The 18,485-nt window shown below is 33.1% G+C and overlaps 2 protein-coding genes across 5 annotated transcripts in view; one reads left to right on the top strand and one right to left on the bottom strand.

The window, feature by feature from the left end:
• The first annotated feature begins 9,480 nt into the window (after positions 1-9,480).
• The window catches only part of NTS (neurotensin), a 71,168-nt gene continuing 62,163 nt past the window's right edge, over positions 9,481-18,485 (top strand). For both annotated transcript variants that reach the window (XM_067698737.1, XM_067698738.1), the window contains exon 1: positions 9,481-9,616. The gene's annotated coding sequence lies outside the window, so the exon portion shown is untranslated. The remainder of the gene's footprint in view (positions 9,617-18,485) is intronic.
• RASSF9 (Ras association domain family member 9) overlaps positions 13,513-18,485 on the bottom strand; it is a 30,729-nt gene continuing 25,756 nt past the window's right edge. For 2 of the 3 annotated variants that reach the window (XM_067697483.1, XM_067697484.1), the window contains exons 4-5: positions 17,071-18,301; positions 13,515-15,607 (exon numbers count right to left, since the gene is read on the bottom strand). In XM_067697483.1, the coding sequence (XP_067553584.1) occupies positions 15,485-15,607; positions 17,071-18,301 (1,354 nt within the window). In that variant the 3' untranslated portion in view covers positions 13,515-15,484. Of the gene's footprint in view, positions 18,302-18,485 lie in introns of all 3 variants that reach the window. The other variant, XM_067697485.1, reaches the window with a different exon arrangement.

Raw genomic sequence — 18,485 nt, forward strand, 5'->3', positions numbered from 1 at the left:
ACAGAGAGTAAATCAATAGTAAAGAAGAGAGTGAGTCTGTCAATATGACACTCCAGGATATGTAATTGATTCTTAAGCTTTTGACATTTGCCCTAAATATATACTGAGTATCGTCCATCAAAACTTCTTAAAGATTTTTTTTCTTTATTAGAAATAAACAGTGAAAGTTGATGTGACTCAGTCTTACCAAATTTTCTCTGAGATAGGCTTCTCACAGAGTACTTAGTGAGAAATGAAATATTTCAGAAATATTCATGAATGTTTTAAAGTTGAAAAAAATTCCAAATCAGATAAAGAGCATGTGAAATTTAAAAGGGCAAAATTCTTTTTTTCAGTAAAAAATATTATTTCCTTTAAGAAAACTAGTTTAAGCTGTTTATATGAAAATTTCATCAGTAAAATTAGGGATTCATTTTATCTGTTTAATTTAGTATCTGCAAAAAAAAAAAAAAAAAAGCACCTACTTTGTTTTACTTATACACCACATCTAATTTTTTCAGTAAAACATTCACCACACATCAAAGTATACCCCAGATGTGGTCACTTCTCACCATCTCCACTGCTGTCACCTTCATTCAAGCCACCATTTCCCACCTGAATTGTTTCAGTGGATTTTTACTGTCCTGTATACCCCACCTCCAGTGTTCTCTTTTACATACAATATCCATAGGGATCCTATTAAAACATTGCTTTGATTTTGTCCCTCCTATGTCTTCCCAGTTTACCCAGAGAAATGGTAACCTTTATGATGGCCTACCAGGCTGACACAGTCTAGCAGTTTCCTCTCCGATTTCCCATTACTGAATCCTCCTCGCCATGCTTCCAACCATCCTCTCTTCCTTTCTGTTCTGCGAACACATCATGCATGCCCACAATGCAGTTTATGCACTCTCTCTTCCCTCTGAAGTGCTCTGCACCCTGTTATTTATACATCTTGCTTATTTCCTTCTTCAAGCATCTGCACAAATTTCAACTGTTCAGGGAGACCTGGATTGACCATTGTACATAAAATTAGCCGCACTTCTGTAACATGCTTTGCTTTCTCATAGCAAGTTATGCTAGCTAAATGTTGAATATTTTTTTATCTCCATTAACTACAGTACAAGCTGAATGAGAGCAGGGACATTGTTTTGTTCACTGACATATCCTCAGAAACAAGTAAGGGTTCAAAAATATTTACAGGATGAAAGAATAGATAAATAAAGAATGAATGAATGAATGGAGTAGTAGCATCTAAAATCTATAGTGAGGGGCTTCCCTGGTGGTACAGTGGTTAGGAATCCGCCTAACGATGCAGGGGACACAGGTTCAAGCTCTGGTCCAGGAAGATCCCACATGCCACGGACCAACTAAGCCCATGCGCCACAACTACTGAGCCTGCGCTCTAGAGCCCATGAGCCACAACTATTGAAGCCCGCACACCTAGAGCCCGTGCTCCGCAACAAGAGAAGCCACTGCAATGAGAAGCCCGAGCACCACAACGAAGAGTAGCCCCCGCTTGCTGCAACTAGAGAAAGCCCACACACAGCAACGAAGACCCAACACAGCGAAAAGTAAACAAAATAAAATAAATAATAAATAAATAAGTAAAATCTATAGTGAGGCATTTAAGAAATTTTTAATTGTTTCTAACTATTTTCATTACTTCTATCATTTTCATTTCAAAGTTTGTGGGGTTTATTCTAAATAATTTGGACAAATTCTGCAGTTGGAGTTAGATTCATGACTTTAAGGTAAATACGAGGTATTTCTTCCAGGTTAGTGCTTGAGGACATACCCTTCTAATTTGAGCCTTCAGATAAGACCACCTTGATCACAGTCTTGTGAGAGCTTTTGAAGGAGAGGACCCAGCTCAGCTGTTTCTAGGAAACTGTGAAATAATAAATTTGTGTTGTTTCTAGGCTGCTAAGCTTTGAGATAATTTGCTATGTACCAATAGATAAATAATCAGATTAGGTAATTTTGCATGAATTTATCCATGCATAGAACTTGAAATATAAGTTTTTCTGGTGTTTTCTAAAGACATATTTTCTTCTTTTGGCAGTGCAGCAATTTATCATTAGCAAAGTATAGTTTCTTCATCACCCAGGCATCATCACCCAGGTCTAAGAATAATCAAAACTTTTTGAAAACTTTTTCAGTTTTTTTAGTATAAAGGAGATGTTAGAGAAATTATTCCATCATATATTATATGTAAAGGTTAAATATGCTCTGATTTATTTATTGTCCTCAGTTTGTTTTCCACATATTCTATTCTATTGTTTCTAAGAGAAGTTGCTTACCTGTGGAACTTTCCGTTTCCTATCTCTTGTAGAGCCTTTTTGATTGTTTATTCTGTTTTTGTTTTTGGCACATCTCTGAGATTATTCTTTGCCTACATAATCGCTCACCTAGTTTTATGACCACGTTTTTTCTTTGTGAGTCACTACTGTTTTCTTTTGATTTACTGGATGTTTTTCCCCTCACAGTGATATATTAACATTTCTTCTTTTGCTTTATGTAATTAAGAACTTGTATTCAAACAAGACAAAGCAAAACAAACTACAACTAAAGCAAACAAACAAGCAAAAACGCCACAAAGACTACCAAGACTTTAGGGGATACTATTATACTTCAACAAAATCACCTCAGCACATTTGTGTTACAACACAATAGCAGATCATTTGTAAAAACAAGAAACTCAAGAACAGCTTTTTTAAAGGAAAAATAATTGAATATAGCTAAAGTTAATAGAATTTATAAGTCACAAAACCAGCATCATTAACCTAGAATTTCTGTCTCTAAACCTTCATGAAAGAAGTAGGTGGTCAATATCTTGACTAGGAAGAGAATCATGGGATCAAATAAAATATGCTCAGTTTTCAACAGGTGAGGATTGAAAACAGAGAGAATCTTATTAATTTAAGATAGTTTCATCCTAGAAAGAAAGCAATTACTGTGCCCTTTTCTCCTATTGGTGAGTTACACTGCATCTGTATATAATTAAATGTTTACTGTAATCTGACCTAAACCCTTCATCTCATTAGATTCCTGAAAGAAAACTACTGTATCCTCCCCATCCCCTGCCCATCACTTAGTAATATGTGTTTCTGTGTATAACTACACCCTGGAGTTTAATTATGTCTTAAGTATAATGCAAATCAAATTATTAATTATTTGTCCTTGGAAGTCCTTGCCATCAGATATAAGGAAATAAGAAAAGGAAAACAGCAGAATGACTTTTCAGTCCTAAACAACAACAAACATCCTACTTACTTTCTTTTTTCAAGTTATTTTCTGCACAGGAACTAGCTCTCAATTCAGTAGATGCATTCTATTGTAAATTATTAACATCCTGATGACATGCATGTTCAAGTGTTAGTTTGAGCCAAATGAAATTGCAGATTTCTTAAGTGAAAAATTGTTTAATAGCAGTAACTTTATATTGCTTAACCTAGCAGGATACCTGATTTTCAATTATTCTTTTAAGAAATGTTAACCTACGTTTGGGTTATTATTCACTTGAAAGGAGCTATTTGTTTCCCACATTGTTTTTAAAATCCATTGAACACCTCTGCATATGAGATTTTATCTTTTCCAAACTCATTTATAATCATACTTTTCAGCATATTCCAGACTTGAAACAACACAATATTATATATAACACCAACTAGATTACCTCTTGACCCAGGCGTGGACCTGTGCTGGTGTAGGTTTACATTTGTGTTTCAGTTGTCTGTAATTTTCTATGAGAACATAAATCAGCCTTTTAAAGCCAGGATTGAATTTCTCTTGTGATCAGTGGAACATTTGGTCAAGCTGATTTTTTTTTTTTAATTACAGATATAGAATATGCTCACTATAAAAAACTTAGTATGTATAATTGGACCAAATGGAAAAAATGAAAACCAATTTCTACATAGAATACCTAGGTTACTATTCTGATGTATGCTCTTCTAGTTTTTCTTCCCCTATATTATATTTACATAAATCAGCATATGCACTTGTATTGTATATTTTGTGTATGTGCATGTATGTATATACAATTGCATAGAAAAAAATAAATGGTTGGTGAGCCTGTTAACATGTTCTCTTTATGAATTTTTATTGCTGTAGTATCCTCTACTCCTCTGCATCTATGGACATTTTGAGGCAAACATTCACCCATTCTCTCACATTGTTTTAGAAACATGAGTATTTGTAGATTCCTATAACACAAGTACACAAAGGTGTGCTTCGACTCATGTAAAATCAAACATAATAGAAATGAAACTTTGTCTACTAAGTTAAAGACAAAATAGAAATTAGCTGGCTACTTAATTCAATAAATAAAGTAAAAGTAGAAAAAGTAAAAACTTCCCGAATAATTTAATTACTTCTCAATGAATGTGAAAAAAACAATTGTTAAGACTACAATGTAATTTGGACTAGGCAAGCCAGTGTTTCCCAAGATGCTTCATAAAATGCTACTTTAGTGGATCTTTTTTAGGTGTAATCGAAAAAACGGAGTTCAGAAACCAAATAATTTTGGACGTATTCAGTTATCTTAAGTGAAGCAGGTTATTTGTTATTGTTGTTTGTTATTGTGTATTTTTGTTTGTTCTTAACACAGATATTCTCAGATCTTTTAATATGCTAATATACATTGCAAATATCCAATAATAGAAAGTAGGATTCAATATTTTCCCAAATTTCGGGCCATGGAACTCCTCCACTTCTTTTATTTAAAAGAACTGACAAGGGTTTCAATGAACAATTCCTGACAAATGCTTGTGTACAAATATCAAAAATGATTTTCCTTGAATGTTTAAAATGTTGTTTCTTTTAGTAGCTTCTGTTTAGTGGTCTATGTAAACTAGATTAGGAGCCTTGTGCAAATTTTCTAACTTGATAGCCTCACATGCCTTTAAACTCTTTAAATTCAGTGATCTTTACCCCTCTGACTCTTTAGTCCCCAAGGTATTTGGATGTTAATTTCCCCAGCTTAATCTTAAACTCTGAAATATTTTTCTTTTATCACCTCCTCTATTCTTCTTCTTTCACTTCTTTACTTGACTGAATAAATTCCCAATTACTAGACATCGGTATTTCAATGCACCTCTTCCTTCTTTCTTCCTCTTTGGTTTTATCAATTAACTAGTCACAGCTCTTCTTAAAGTCATTATGAGGGATAGCCAAGGCTTAAGGCCACTGCTCTGTGAATTTTCTCTTAGTTATAGAAACTAATTTTTCAATTCTAACAATATCTCAAAATCAGCAAATCAGAACCTTTATTTTTTAATCTACTCTTGGTTCTACCAAGTCCCAATCAATTTACAATTTTATATATCTTTTGTCTCCTTCCTCAACCATAACCCAAAGTTTCAAACACTTTCCTACAGTTAATACTGCTGAATATCTCTCCTGTCTTTCCTTTTGTAATCCCAAGAGCAGCCACCATTTAGTACCTCATTTGCTTCTAGCTACACTTTTGCAATAGCATCTATTCCGTGTGTCCTTCCAGAATAATAGTCTCAAAAAGGTTTTAATCATGTTATAGCCAATTTATTGACTATTTAAATTAAATACAAGCAAATGCAACATTTATATATCACTTTTGCCAAGTCTATTTCCTTTAGCCAGGCTAGACTGGCTCAGATCCCTTGTTCATTTGTTAATCTTTGTATTCCTTTGCTTATGCTTTTTCTCTCTACCTACAGCTTTCTAAGTCCTTCAGGGTCCAAAATAAGATCTTTGACATCATGCACTTAGTTTCAAATCTGACTATATTATCATGGGAAATTTGCTTATCCTCTTTTAGCCTCAGTTTTGTTTTGTTTTTTTAATCTGTATGTTTGAAGTGATAATATCTATCTCACCCTTGTGCAGTTGAAATGAGATAATGATTGCAAAATCCCTTGTTAAATATAGATCCTCAAAAACGTTAGGTTCCTTTCTTAACTGATTTTCGCTTCCATATAGGCTTTCTTTAAAATTCTGTCATGTTACTTTTTATTATAATTATCACTTCCACTCTTTCATGGCTGTATGTCTTGCTTCTTCAGTAAGCTCTTAGAGACTGTACATGACACTTTTCTACAAAAAGTGTCATGTACTTGACACTACATGACACTTTTCTATCAGTTCTGTTTTGTTTTTTTTTTCCAAAGAAGGAAATGACACTAAGATAAATATTCTTAGACTATTATAATTGGGACAGTAAGTGTCACATTAACACAGACTGCGAATAATCCACTTTCCTAAAAGCAACATGTGGAAAGAGAACTCTATTGGGAATTCAAAGGTCTGAATTTCAGTTATAATTCCACCATTAACTATCTATAAAACTTCAGCTGTCTGGAACTCTGTAATATGAGATGTTTGGACTACATGGACTCTTAAAGTTGTCTCAGACTCTAACTGCAATAAGACCATAATAAAAGAAAGATGGGATTTTTGAGAACTACATGGATGACAAAAAGCAATGGGACATGGAATATAAGGATTTGGTAGAGTGAAGAGTTTAAGGAGGTTGTGAGGATTCCAGTTTGGATAACCTGTGTCTGGGTAAAAGTTTTAGAGAGGTTAGTTAACTGCTAACTCCTTCAAAATACAGGCGAACTGAGGAGAAAGCAGCAGCCAGGATGATTCATATATTTGACAATTGAACACTAATTGCCTAAGAAAACTATAATCAATCTTTTTTTTTTCCTTTCCCTGACTTGTGTGTTCTTGTTCTACCCATCTAGAAAAATTCCACTGGCATATGCATAAAAACTCATTACTCACTTAGCATGGAGTAAGCATACACTCTTCAAGTCGCATTTAATTTGTGTCTACAAGGAATGAGGAATGCTCAGCATGGGCTCTAATTATGATTTTAAGATAGTGGAGTAAAGCATAAAATAGTGACCACCCATGATACCAGCTAATGGTGGTATTAAGTACAATAAGGTAGAGACAGAGACTTCCAGAGCCAGTTTCAGCCGAGCTTCCATGGTGACTGAGGCCTACACAGAGTGCTTGTAAAAGTCTATTTGTAATGACACAGCACTGCATCAAGGCTTTAAAGTATTTAACTCGCATCACACCCTCCAACTGCATTATATACGGAAAGTTGCTTATTTATGTGTGTATGTGTGAAAAGCTGAAAGATTTTAGTTCAAAATAAGTAGATCATTTTATCTTTTTATAGTATTTTGGGATCCTGAATCATTATCATTGATATTTTGGTTATAATGTAATAGCCATGTAATTTTTTTCCTATAGTATTTTTATCACTTGTATCTCCAAATATTAATTGCTAAAAAAATCTTTCTAAAAACTGTCACATTGAGATAGAGGTCAGAGCTGTTTTCTTTCCAGTTGTATCATAACCATCATCTAATTCCTCACGTACCAAAGTTACAAATTGCCTTCTCTCTAGCTCAGCTAAAGTGAAGTAACATTAGAGGAAGATGGTCAGCAATCCCCTGCTTCCTTTGGAAATTGGGGTCTTATGTCTTTCTCAATGTTGTCTGTTGTGAAATAATAGTTGTAAGGTAAAATGTACTAGACATAGAATAATGCATATTTGCTCAATAATGTTTTTTGAGAAATAAAAGAAACACTTCATGTGATAGCATTTTTAGCCAAAAATTATATAACTTTCTTATTCTGTTATAACAGGAGTGTAGGTCTGTCTTCCTGTTAAGAGCTCCTAAATTGTTCTAAGTCACGAAGCATTAGAAATTATGACTCCTTCTTATGTATATAAAATGCCGGTTATCATAAAAAATATTTATGAACTTGATCTCTATCTTGAGAAAAAACAGAGAATGTAAACATTCTGCACCTCTCTTTTGTAATAACTTGATTCCTTAACAATTAACTATTACTAGAAATTAATTTTTCCTGAAAATCAGTCAGGTGTTTTTGACAAATCGTCATTTGGTGTCTGAGAGAGAGTCTTCACGACACATAAGTTACTCACACCAACATCTCTTAACTTTGAAAATTCCATGGTCCATTCTAAGATTCTTGGAAATTTTTGCTGCCTTTAACTGTCTGTTCTGTGAATAGACAATCCCTTCATAATTTGTCTCAATGACCAGCTATGGTGCAACTTTATCTTATTTTTGTTAAAATTTTGGTTGTTGCTTCAAATTCAGTATAAACATGTAGTAATTATATTTCATTTCATTGCTCTATTTCTGTCCTTTTTCTTCCACACACAAATTTTTAATTTTCATGCTGGATTGTAGTCAAGTATGTAAAGTGAATTTTTATGATGTAGCACAAACTGTATAAATAAATACATAGCTGAAATGGCAATGGGATGAATAGATAGACACTGTAAATAATCCCCAAAAACTCACAGCAAAAACTACAGCATAACCTACTCTTCAACCTGGTGGGCATTTAAATTTTTTGACAAATAAAATGATGCATACTTCTTTTATTATCCTTAGCATATTAAAAAGTAATAAGATCAAGAATATATGTTATAATAATACTTGCTATAATAATAAAAGCCTACTTATGCCAAGTGCCATGCTAGGTATTTTTTTTAATTAATTTTTATTGGAGTATGGTGACTTTACAATGCATGCTAGGTATTTTTCATGCTACATCACTTATCCTTAAATTATTACAAAAAGTCAGATACTATTATCTCAGTTTTCTAGTTGAGGAAATTCAGGCATGAAATGCTTGAATAATTTGACTAAAATCATGTAGGAAAAAAGGCTGGAATCCAAATTGAACTGAATAGATCTGGCTTCTTGAATAAAAAGTGTCTTAGCTATTTTGTAGACGAAATCATATTTAATTTAAGCCCGTAAAACACAAAACTTTTGGATAGTTTATTATTCTTAATATGCAAGCCTACTTACTGGCCTGTTTGAGGAAAAAAGTATAAGACACATCAAAAATATCTGCAGTACTTATATGGCAACAGTAGTCCACACAATAGTCTAATTTCTTCTATCATTTTTGCCTCAGAATAAGCACTATTTAAAAAATGAGACAATAAGGCTTCTGTCCTTGGTTACCTGCCATCTCTGGAGCTCACTTTTAACAAGTGTCTGTTTCCAGATTTCCTTTGACTTCTGACCCTAGAACTGTTTCTGTCTTTCCCAAGCCAATGACCTCTCTTGGTCATTTTGAGAATTCTTGCACTTCACATCCTTTCATTTTTGCTTGGTAAAGCCTTCAGTTACTCACCAGCTCTGTTAGAATTAATAAACTGCAATTGAATGTCATTGCTTTGGAAACATTCAGGTAGCTATTTTAAAGCACAAAAGTTGCCATCTAGACCTCCTCAGTCAAATTCTCCAGGGTGAAGTTTAGGAATCTCTATTTTTAACAAGAACTCTTTGTGATTCTGTTGTGGAGACAGTTTTGGGAATTACTGCAGAAAGCTTCATGGCTCAGAATGGCCAAAAAAGTTAAATTTCCAACCCAGGGCATGTTCCTCCCTAGTTTGACCTACTTTTGAATTATAAATCCCGGTTAGCATTACCACCCTTCATCCTGGGAAATTGCTGTTCCTCTCAATATTTGACATTTGTCATGTTATAATCCTTTGGAAGATGACCTCAGGAGTGAGTGGTGTGAGTGAATGCTGAAAAGGGGATATATAGCCTTCCTGTCCATCTTTGAGCTCTTTCCCCTTAAGGTAATTTATCTTTTCTGTCAATACTTGAAAAGCAGAAAAATTATTGGTAATCACTGTGTCAAATAGCTGCACTTACTAGAGGAGTGATTCATGAAAGTCGTATACATAAAACGTAATGCTAAGAAGCTTTTCAAATCTTAGTTTCAGTTCTGAAATGGTATAAAACTTTTTCCACTGTCTTGTGTGGAGTATGACGAATGCTACTTAGAGTGAAAAATAAACTTTAAAAATAGGATTCAGAATGGAAAAACCTTACCTTGAATATGCATCTGTATAAGTGCCGGTGTATTTGTGCTGAGTGATAGACAGTTATGATATAATCTTTCCAAGATACTTAAATTATAAAATGGAAATAATTAATTTATAGAAAGAGAAAGAGGTAGTGTTCATTTTGAATATAGTATGTAAGCGTATTTTACTCAAGGATAGAAGTTTCACTTTTTTTCATTACTTACAATAATAGTTAACATTTACAGAACAACTTTTATGTTCAAGGAACTGTGCTAGCCCTTTGAGTTATGAATCTGATTTTACTAACACTTTTTTTTGGTGACTACTAGGTGCTAATCTCTATTAGACACTAGAGCAATATAAAAATAAATAATACAGGCTCTTTTCCTCTCCATCTCTATTTCCAGCATAGTTTTTCTGTTCTGGAAACACAAATGATGTTCTTTTTTCCTGGCTATATATTGTTTAGCTAATGTAACCATGACTTTTTTGTCTATCAGGACTGGTACTAACAGCCCTACAGCCCTGCCCTAACTAATTTGGAAAGAAATGATAAGAGTGAAAATGTTGGGAGAGGCAGAGTTTTGAGTTTTAACTCCTCTTTTGTCAGTTAGTGGGCTACTTTAATTTAACCTTGTGTAGACTCTGCCAGAGATAAAAAAGAGAATAGAGCCAAGAACAATAAATGTATATCTAACGTGTTGTGCATGTACCAAATCCATTGAATACATTACCTTACATAATTTAACCTAGCTTAAAAAAAAACCTTAAGGATTATCTAATTTATTTTTTAACTTTTCTTTTTCTTAAAGCTTTTAATTTGTTATTAGCCCTAAAACTGTGATAAATATCATAGTTTGTGTGTGTTTTCACAAAACTTTGCATATGTTTTTTCACAAACTTTGGAATATATATTTTTTAAATTATTTTATAGGTAGGTATCTGACATCCTGGGATTCAAATGGTTTGCTTACAGCACTCAGGCTTTCTGTTCCCAGTTGGTTGACCTTGTCATTACTCATCACTCTCTAGCTGTTTGGTGTTCATGAAGGTCTCTGGAAAGCCTCAGCAAAGAAATGAGAGAGTCAGAGGGGTATTCTATTTTATACAAAAAACATTTTTAATGTGTTTAAATTATAAAGATTATATATATATATATAATATATGTATTATATATACATATATACATATGAAGAATATTGTGCCCCAAATTATCACTTTAATATAAAAACCCAGCAAAAATTATGCATCTCCATTTTTATATGATTTGCTTTCTGGTATGCATGGGTTTTTTTAAAACAGGGTTGGTCTATATACATTTTTAATTCCTTTCTTTTAAACTAGAATTTCACTGTTGTATGGTCTTATAAACATCAGAATTAATATTTATAAATTTCTCATACAAATAATACCTCAGAATTTATCTAATAATTTGTCTATTATTGGACTTTTAAATTGCTATTATTCATAAAACTATAAAACCTAAATGCATATGTGTTTTCATAACTTTTGGAATACTTTCTTGCCATTTATTATGAACAATAGGAGTACTGACTGAAAGCTGTGAATAATTGAGAGTTGTTGATAGATACCAATATTCGCAAGTTACTTTCCAATGTTAGTTATCGCAATTGCCTTAAGTAAATCTAGGTGACTAGCAGGCCATTTCATTTACAGTTGACCCTTGAACAACACGTGGGTCAGGAGCACGGACCCCCAAAAGCTGAAAAATCTGTGTATAACTTCACAGTCTGCTCTCTGCTATCCACAGTTCCATATCCTCTGATTCAACCAACCGTGGACCATGTAGTACTGCAGTACATATTTAATGAAAAAAATCTGCGTGTAAGTATAGTGGACCTGTGCAGTTCAAACCAGTGTTGGTCAAGAGTCAACTGTATTCTACTTCCAAAGTGAGAAGTTCTTCAGTAATCTGAGTGGTGGGGCCCGTACATGGTAATAGCACAAATTCTAATAAAATACACAGCCAAGTCAATGGAATGGTATAGGAAGTCCAGAAATAGACCCCAAATACATACCAGAGATTGGTTCACCAAAGAAAGGTGGGACAAATTTATTTGGTAAGTGATGTGGGATAACTGGTAACTATCAAAAAAAACTCTTTCTCCTTCTGAACATTGTAACAAACTGAATTTCAGATAGTTCAAATGTTTAAAAGTAAAACATAAAACATAGTATAAAAAAGACATGATAGAAACTTATTTTTAAAATTACTTATCACGCAATGGAAAGGCCTTTTTAAGAATAACCAAAAACAAGAAAAAAACCCTCATGTGTTATTAGTGAGAAAAATCCATAAATTCAAATTCAAAAAATTAAAAAACATTTTTGCATTCAAATAAAATAAAAAAGACAAACACACACCGTGGGAGGGAGGAGTACATTTCCAACTCAGTTCTTAAAGAGTTAATTTCCATAAAGAATAACCAGCAATGTTTGTTAAATTTAAAAACATCCATTTGTCACTCTTTGACACATTTCTACATTTAGTAATCTAGCCTCACAGAAATGCATTGATGGGATAATAGTAAATGACTGTAATAGTAAATGATTGGGAGACACAGAAATGCCCATCAAAAGAGGACTGGTGAAATAAAATTATGATAATTGATATAGTGAAATTCCCTGCTGCCATCAAACAGAATAAGGAATCGCTACATGAATAATGTAGGAATATATATGTATAGATCTGTATATGCATAGATTATCTCTAGAACAATAAATAACAGTGATATTTCTGAGGAGGATATCTGGGTAATTAGGCCATGGGACAGAAGGGAGACTGACTTTTCATGGTGCACATTTTTTGAGTAGTTTGAGTTATAGTAATAATAATTTGAATATCATGTGTCTATTTTACTTGAAAATAAATTCAATGGTATTACACATGCATTATATATACATATGAAATGTAAGGAAAGACTTAGTAGTCTTTTGTAAAAAGGTGTCTGATATTTCTATTTAGGAAAAATATAATATTTAAGTAGCTTTTTTTTAAATATGAAGGTAATCATTTAGTTTTTCACTTCCTGATATGGAACTATTAATTATGAAACCTACAAATTGTGATTCTCAATTCCAGCAGTTGTTGAAAACACAAATTAATGCTAGATTAACAAAATGACTATTGTATGTTTTCTCCCACTATTGAGATACACTGGCTAAGAAAATAGTGTTAACTTATTTCTGTGTGTCATTACTGAACATTATATACAGTCTTTTAATAGAGTAATTTCATGGTCATTTATAGAAGGAGCAAATGAGTTTCCTTAATTTTCAAATGATTTAGTTATCAAAGACAGTCAAAATTAAAGGCCTATTCTGAGAAATAAGGGTAGTGACAAACTGAATAATAGCAAGTAAGATTTACACTTGAGTATTTTTACATTAAAATGGATTTCATTCTAGAAAGCAACATACCAGGCCATAAAACCAGCTATCCAGTGTAAAAGTGAGGACATACTTTCATGACAAATTGAAACAAATATGTATGAAACCTAACAAAAAGTTTTGTTAGATCTTTTTTGCTATATATATTGTCATGAAACAATATCTGATCTTAACTTGTGTGAGTTAGCTCAGCAATTATATAATTTCAACTGATACAAAATTTATTTTTAATATAGCCAAGTAACACACCCAGAAAAACAAACAATATCTCATGAAAGAATACAACCATTCCTTTTATTATTCTGGATCAGTTACACTTGAAGAAATTATTTGTACTCTATATTTGTCATATCAGGTTATTAAACCAATCAGGTAGTATGAAATGAAATAGCCTAATATTTAAAAGAAATCTATGTTAAAAGGTATTCCTTTGTCACTAGAAAAATATTTTAAATCAAACAATAATGCTACTTAGAAAAATTATGAAATGCAGCCACAGAAATATATTTTGTCATGTACAATAGATGTTTAAATAAATATAAAAATAAAATTTCAATGGATTAGAATAGCTTCTGCACGCTAATGAGAGGCCATTTATGTTTTTAATTAAAAAGAAAATAAAATAGATATTTTTAAAAGAGACTTTGAAGTTATTTTGTGTGTCTACCACTTAAAATCTAGTTCTATAAAATATAATTTTTCTTACATGCAAGGGATGCAGAGGAAAATACCATAATTTAACCATTGAGGGGCTTTAAAAAAAGACAATATTTCCATTGTTTTAAATCAGTAACTCTGTGAATTAAAAGTAAAAGAGAAAATTGACACTACTTTAAAATTTTTTCATAATAACCCTAAGATTTAGTGCTTTCCCCAAAGAATATATAAGTAGAATTACTGTTAATATTTTGTCTTCTAAAATGCATATTTCTGTATAAAATGCACAAGCATCATTTACCATGTATGGAAATAACTTTTTTAACAGGTTACAATCTTCTAAAATTTAGCAATTCAATTCCAAAACTGAGTAGGGGCAAAGAGGTTGTTGTAGGGAATAAGGTCAACAAGATGGAAGACAAAGTAATATAATCAAGAATACATTGGGGGAGGGAAGTTAGATAAGTACATAAATAAACATAAGCTAAGCTAGAATATAAATGTTCCTCTATGAAAAATACACTAAAATCTTTGTGGGTTCAGAGATTTACAACAGGTTGAATGGAACAATATATGCTTTATAGAAGAGATAACGTTAAAAACCTGAAATGGGTGGGATTTCAGTGTATAGCAGATGGAGGAAAAAGACATTGCAAGTGGGAGGATGAACAAGGCACAGTCAATGAAAATCTGTCTTGTTACGGGAAAGATTAGTCAGCTTTGGTTTGCTACTTCTAGCTGCATATAGCAATTTCATAGTTAACCTGTCAGGTTACTCAAGAATTTATAAACATTTTATTTTAAAGCCTCTATAACTAATTAAAACATGAAGGTTTCTATCAAGTTATAAATTCATAATATAAATTCTCACTTAATTTGATAAAGAATAGCTCAGTATCCAGAGATGAGTGCATCGTATTTTAGTATTTTTATTTGTATTATTACTCTAAATTAGAGATTCACCATGGTAACTGATGATTTAATATTGTAATGAATCAAAAGCACAAATACATTTGTATATAACTAAAGAACAAATAGAAATTCTAATATGAATTTAAAACTTGATGGTCTTGCTTTCTGACAAGAGTTTTTAACGTTATCTACTCTAAAAATATAGAATTGGCCCCTAGAATGCATCCCTGTGCTTAACTGTATAAAGGCAGACATTAATGCAGTTTCTAAAATGAAATTATCTGTCTAGTCCTGTTTCTTATCAGAACCTCTTTTGAATTCAGATAATTAATCAAATTATATAGCGGATAACAATGTTCTTTTCATTATTTTCTCACTAAAGAGTAATACAAAGAGATGACTTTCACTTTAGAAAAACATTACGATTGGTTTATCTTTGATGATGATCTTCTGAGTTTAATCCCCAGTAGTGAACAATAAATATCTCAATAGCTTACCATAGTGCTGAATGATTTAATGGGATATTAGGCAAATAAACTTCCATTTCTCAGATGACTATTCAATTCCCTTCTTATTTCTTTTAAATTAAACCCATGTTAGTGTTATTACTTACTGTTTATCACCTCAGTTTCCCTAGAATGGAAATTCCTACTTTTCTTACCATCCAACTTCAAATGAGGCCTTCAGCAATATCTTGGCATGAAAAATAATAACATTAGATGTTCTCCAAAAGTGATATATTAAGAAAGTTCTAAATATCTTCCCCAAAATAGGTGAAATCTGGGGGATGGAGAAATTTTAAAATAGATTAGGAAACTGAGTTAAAACATACACTACAGTAAACATAAGGATAAAAGGGAAGAAATGAGAAATACTGGGAATCTTAACCAATATCCACATATTAAAACTAAGTAAAATAATATTTCTACTTACATGTGCACTGACATATGGGAAAGGTGTTAGCTAGAGAAAAAATAAACTGCAGCTGTATTCATTGAACAGTACAATAAAACAAACTGTTTTCAATATGATATATGTTCAATAGCAAGAAATAAAGAAGGGAAAGAAGCAGGAGAGAAGAGAGAGAAAGAGAAAGGAACTTCCTAACTAAAAATGAAGCAAAACCAAGCCTCTTCTGGCACTGTAATGACTGTCAGTCAAGATAGGATCTAAATAATCTATTCAATTTGTTGAATATTTACTCTCACGCTTGAGGGTGGGGTAGAGAGTAGAGCTAGCACTTTTTTTTTTCAGTTTGCACCTTAGATGAAGTACTACAAAGATAATCTGAATTATAGTGTAGCAGAATAAAAGATTTTTGTCCCTATTAGGTCCTATCTATATGTTCAGAGACAAAGTGCTAATATTAATACTTACGGCACATAGAACTCTATTTTACCCACACGAAGGACCCCAAGTTGTATCCCTTCAACCTTTGTACATAAGGTATAATCTAACAGGACTAGGACCCTGTGATTTTCTCTGTAACCCACGCCATATCTCATTCAAGGAATGAAACTGCACAGACCATTGGTCTGACCAAAGTTTTGCATATCAGAGAGAGAAAGCACATATATATCCCTTAATAATTTTAGGCTTCTATACTCCTCTCTGATCCACTGCTGGTATTTGTACATGTCCCAATAGCAACCCTTCCCACTTCCTGTCATCTAGGCCTAACAGGTAGAGGGGTTCAGGAAGTAACAGAGATGATACACATTCTAAATATCAATGAAAAGAATCAGAATTTGAATTAATACAGTTACAATATAGTAGCTGTCATGTACTTTACAGATTATAAAATTCCAGTGATACATTGTTGAAAAATATATAACAGTACATTTTAATTTTACTTGTTCACGTGTATAGTTTCAATATATTGACTAATATCAAGAATTAGTTTGCAGTTTGAATAAATCATTTCTCACAGAAGCTATGAGATGATAATTCCCATCAAATTATTTCTCTGTTATATACCTGCAAGCTATTTGTGCTGCATTCTTAATAAAGAGTTCATTGTTTGAACTTGCAATAATTAGGTCACATTGGAACTCTTAAATCAAAAACAAACTTACAAAATTCTCTAGTTTTTATTAACTACCGAACACTTTAACGTGATTTACATTTTTTTGCAGAATGGAATAGTTAACGTTTCCTACTAAATTAAACAAATGCGAACAACATTGAAGTAGGTCAGAAAGAAGCCATTCAAATTATGTTGACAACAGCACCATATCTCCTACCGTTGTTTCTGAGTCCTGACTGTGGTTAGAGCTGATACCAGTGTCCGAGTCTGTGTCATTTGAATACATGTTAAATACTCTTTGAGTAAAAGGAGGAACCTCCCCACTGCTGGTAGGGACCTCAGATTCCTTTCCTCTGTTTTCCTGTAGCTGGCATTCATCTTTGTTGCTAATATGAAGGGAATTGAACTCCTTGGCCAGGAGCTCATATTCTTTAGCTTTCATCTGAAGCAATGAGTCACTGTATTTAATCTCTTTCTGGATGCCACTCAAGTAAGAGTGGATTTTCAAACCAGCTTTCATGCTTTTCTCCAAATCACACTTAACACTTTCTAAATTAGAGCCTTCAAGTTCACTTGCAGCTGCCCCTTCCGCATCTTCATTTATCTCTGTGCAAATACTTTTTACCTCTTGTTCTATTTCGGCAGAGAGCTTATCAATGAGCTTTCTATAATATGTTAGTCGTTCCTCCAGCTGTACAATTCCATCACTTTCTCTCAGGTCCTCCAGAATCTGGTTTTCATCATACTCCAAGCCTAGTTTTTGCTCAACTTCACCGAAACTGGGCATCAAATATGCATCCTGGACATAATTTTCTCCATCATTTTCTACCCGGTTGAGGTGGAATTTAGCTTCACACTTTTCAATTTCCAGATCCAGCTCTTTCATTCTCTTGACTTGTTGATGAATAGTATGATCCTGGGAAATAATCAGATGAACTAATGTCTCCATACTATCTCGCTCTTGGGAAACTGTGTCCTGCTTAATTTTAGCCAGTTTCCGGAAAGTTTTTCTGACTATTCTCTTTTGCTTATCTGGTGGTAACGTCTTCATGTAATTTGCTGGGCTGAGCTCCCACAGTTTTTCTGTGTTTTGCATTAATTTGGCTTCAGCTGTCCGCCACAAGGGAACTGGAAGAAAAGCATCTGCTTTAACCAAAACAAACTGCATATTAGGCTGCTCATCTCCCCATGCTTTCCAAAGCTTCAGGATTCTTGTTAGTGGGGGAAGAACCCGTTCAGAGCCTCTCCACTTTTCTATGATGCAGTAATCACTGGGCTTCCCCAGAAGAAATCGTTTGTCTCCAAACGTAGTCTCGTGTTCCTCAAGCAAAGCCTGGATGATGTCAGCAGAGGTGGTGCGTTTGGTTAGCCCACAGACAATCTTCTCTTCTTGGCAAACCCAAACCACAATTTCTTTCTCTTCTGAATCCATTTCTTTAGTTGGAGATCTGAAAGAAAAACAAAGTACATTATATTGCTGTCATCACCTGTGTAAACTCAGAAAGATGATTTAACTTTAATACCCTTTCTAGATTTTACCATTAATGAGAGATGCATTTTGAGGTTGAGACTACATAAGAATCAGAAGTTTTATGGCAAGAAATAAAAAGTTAAGACCATGAAAGATATCTT

This window comes from Pseudorca crassidens, chromosome 11, assembly GCF_039906515.1.
Source record: "Pseudorca crassidens isolate mPseCra1 chromosome 11, mPseCra1.hap1, whole genome shotgun sequence".
NCBI classification, from domain to species: domain Eukaryota; kingdom Metazoa; phylum Chordata; class Mammalia; order Artiodactyla; family Delphinidae; genus Pseudorca; species Pseudorca crassidens.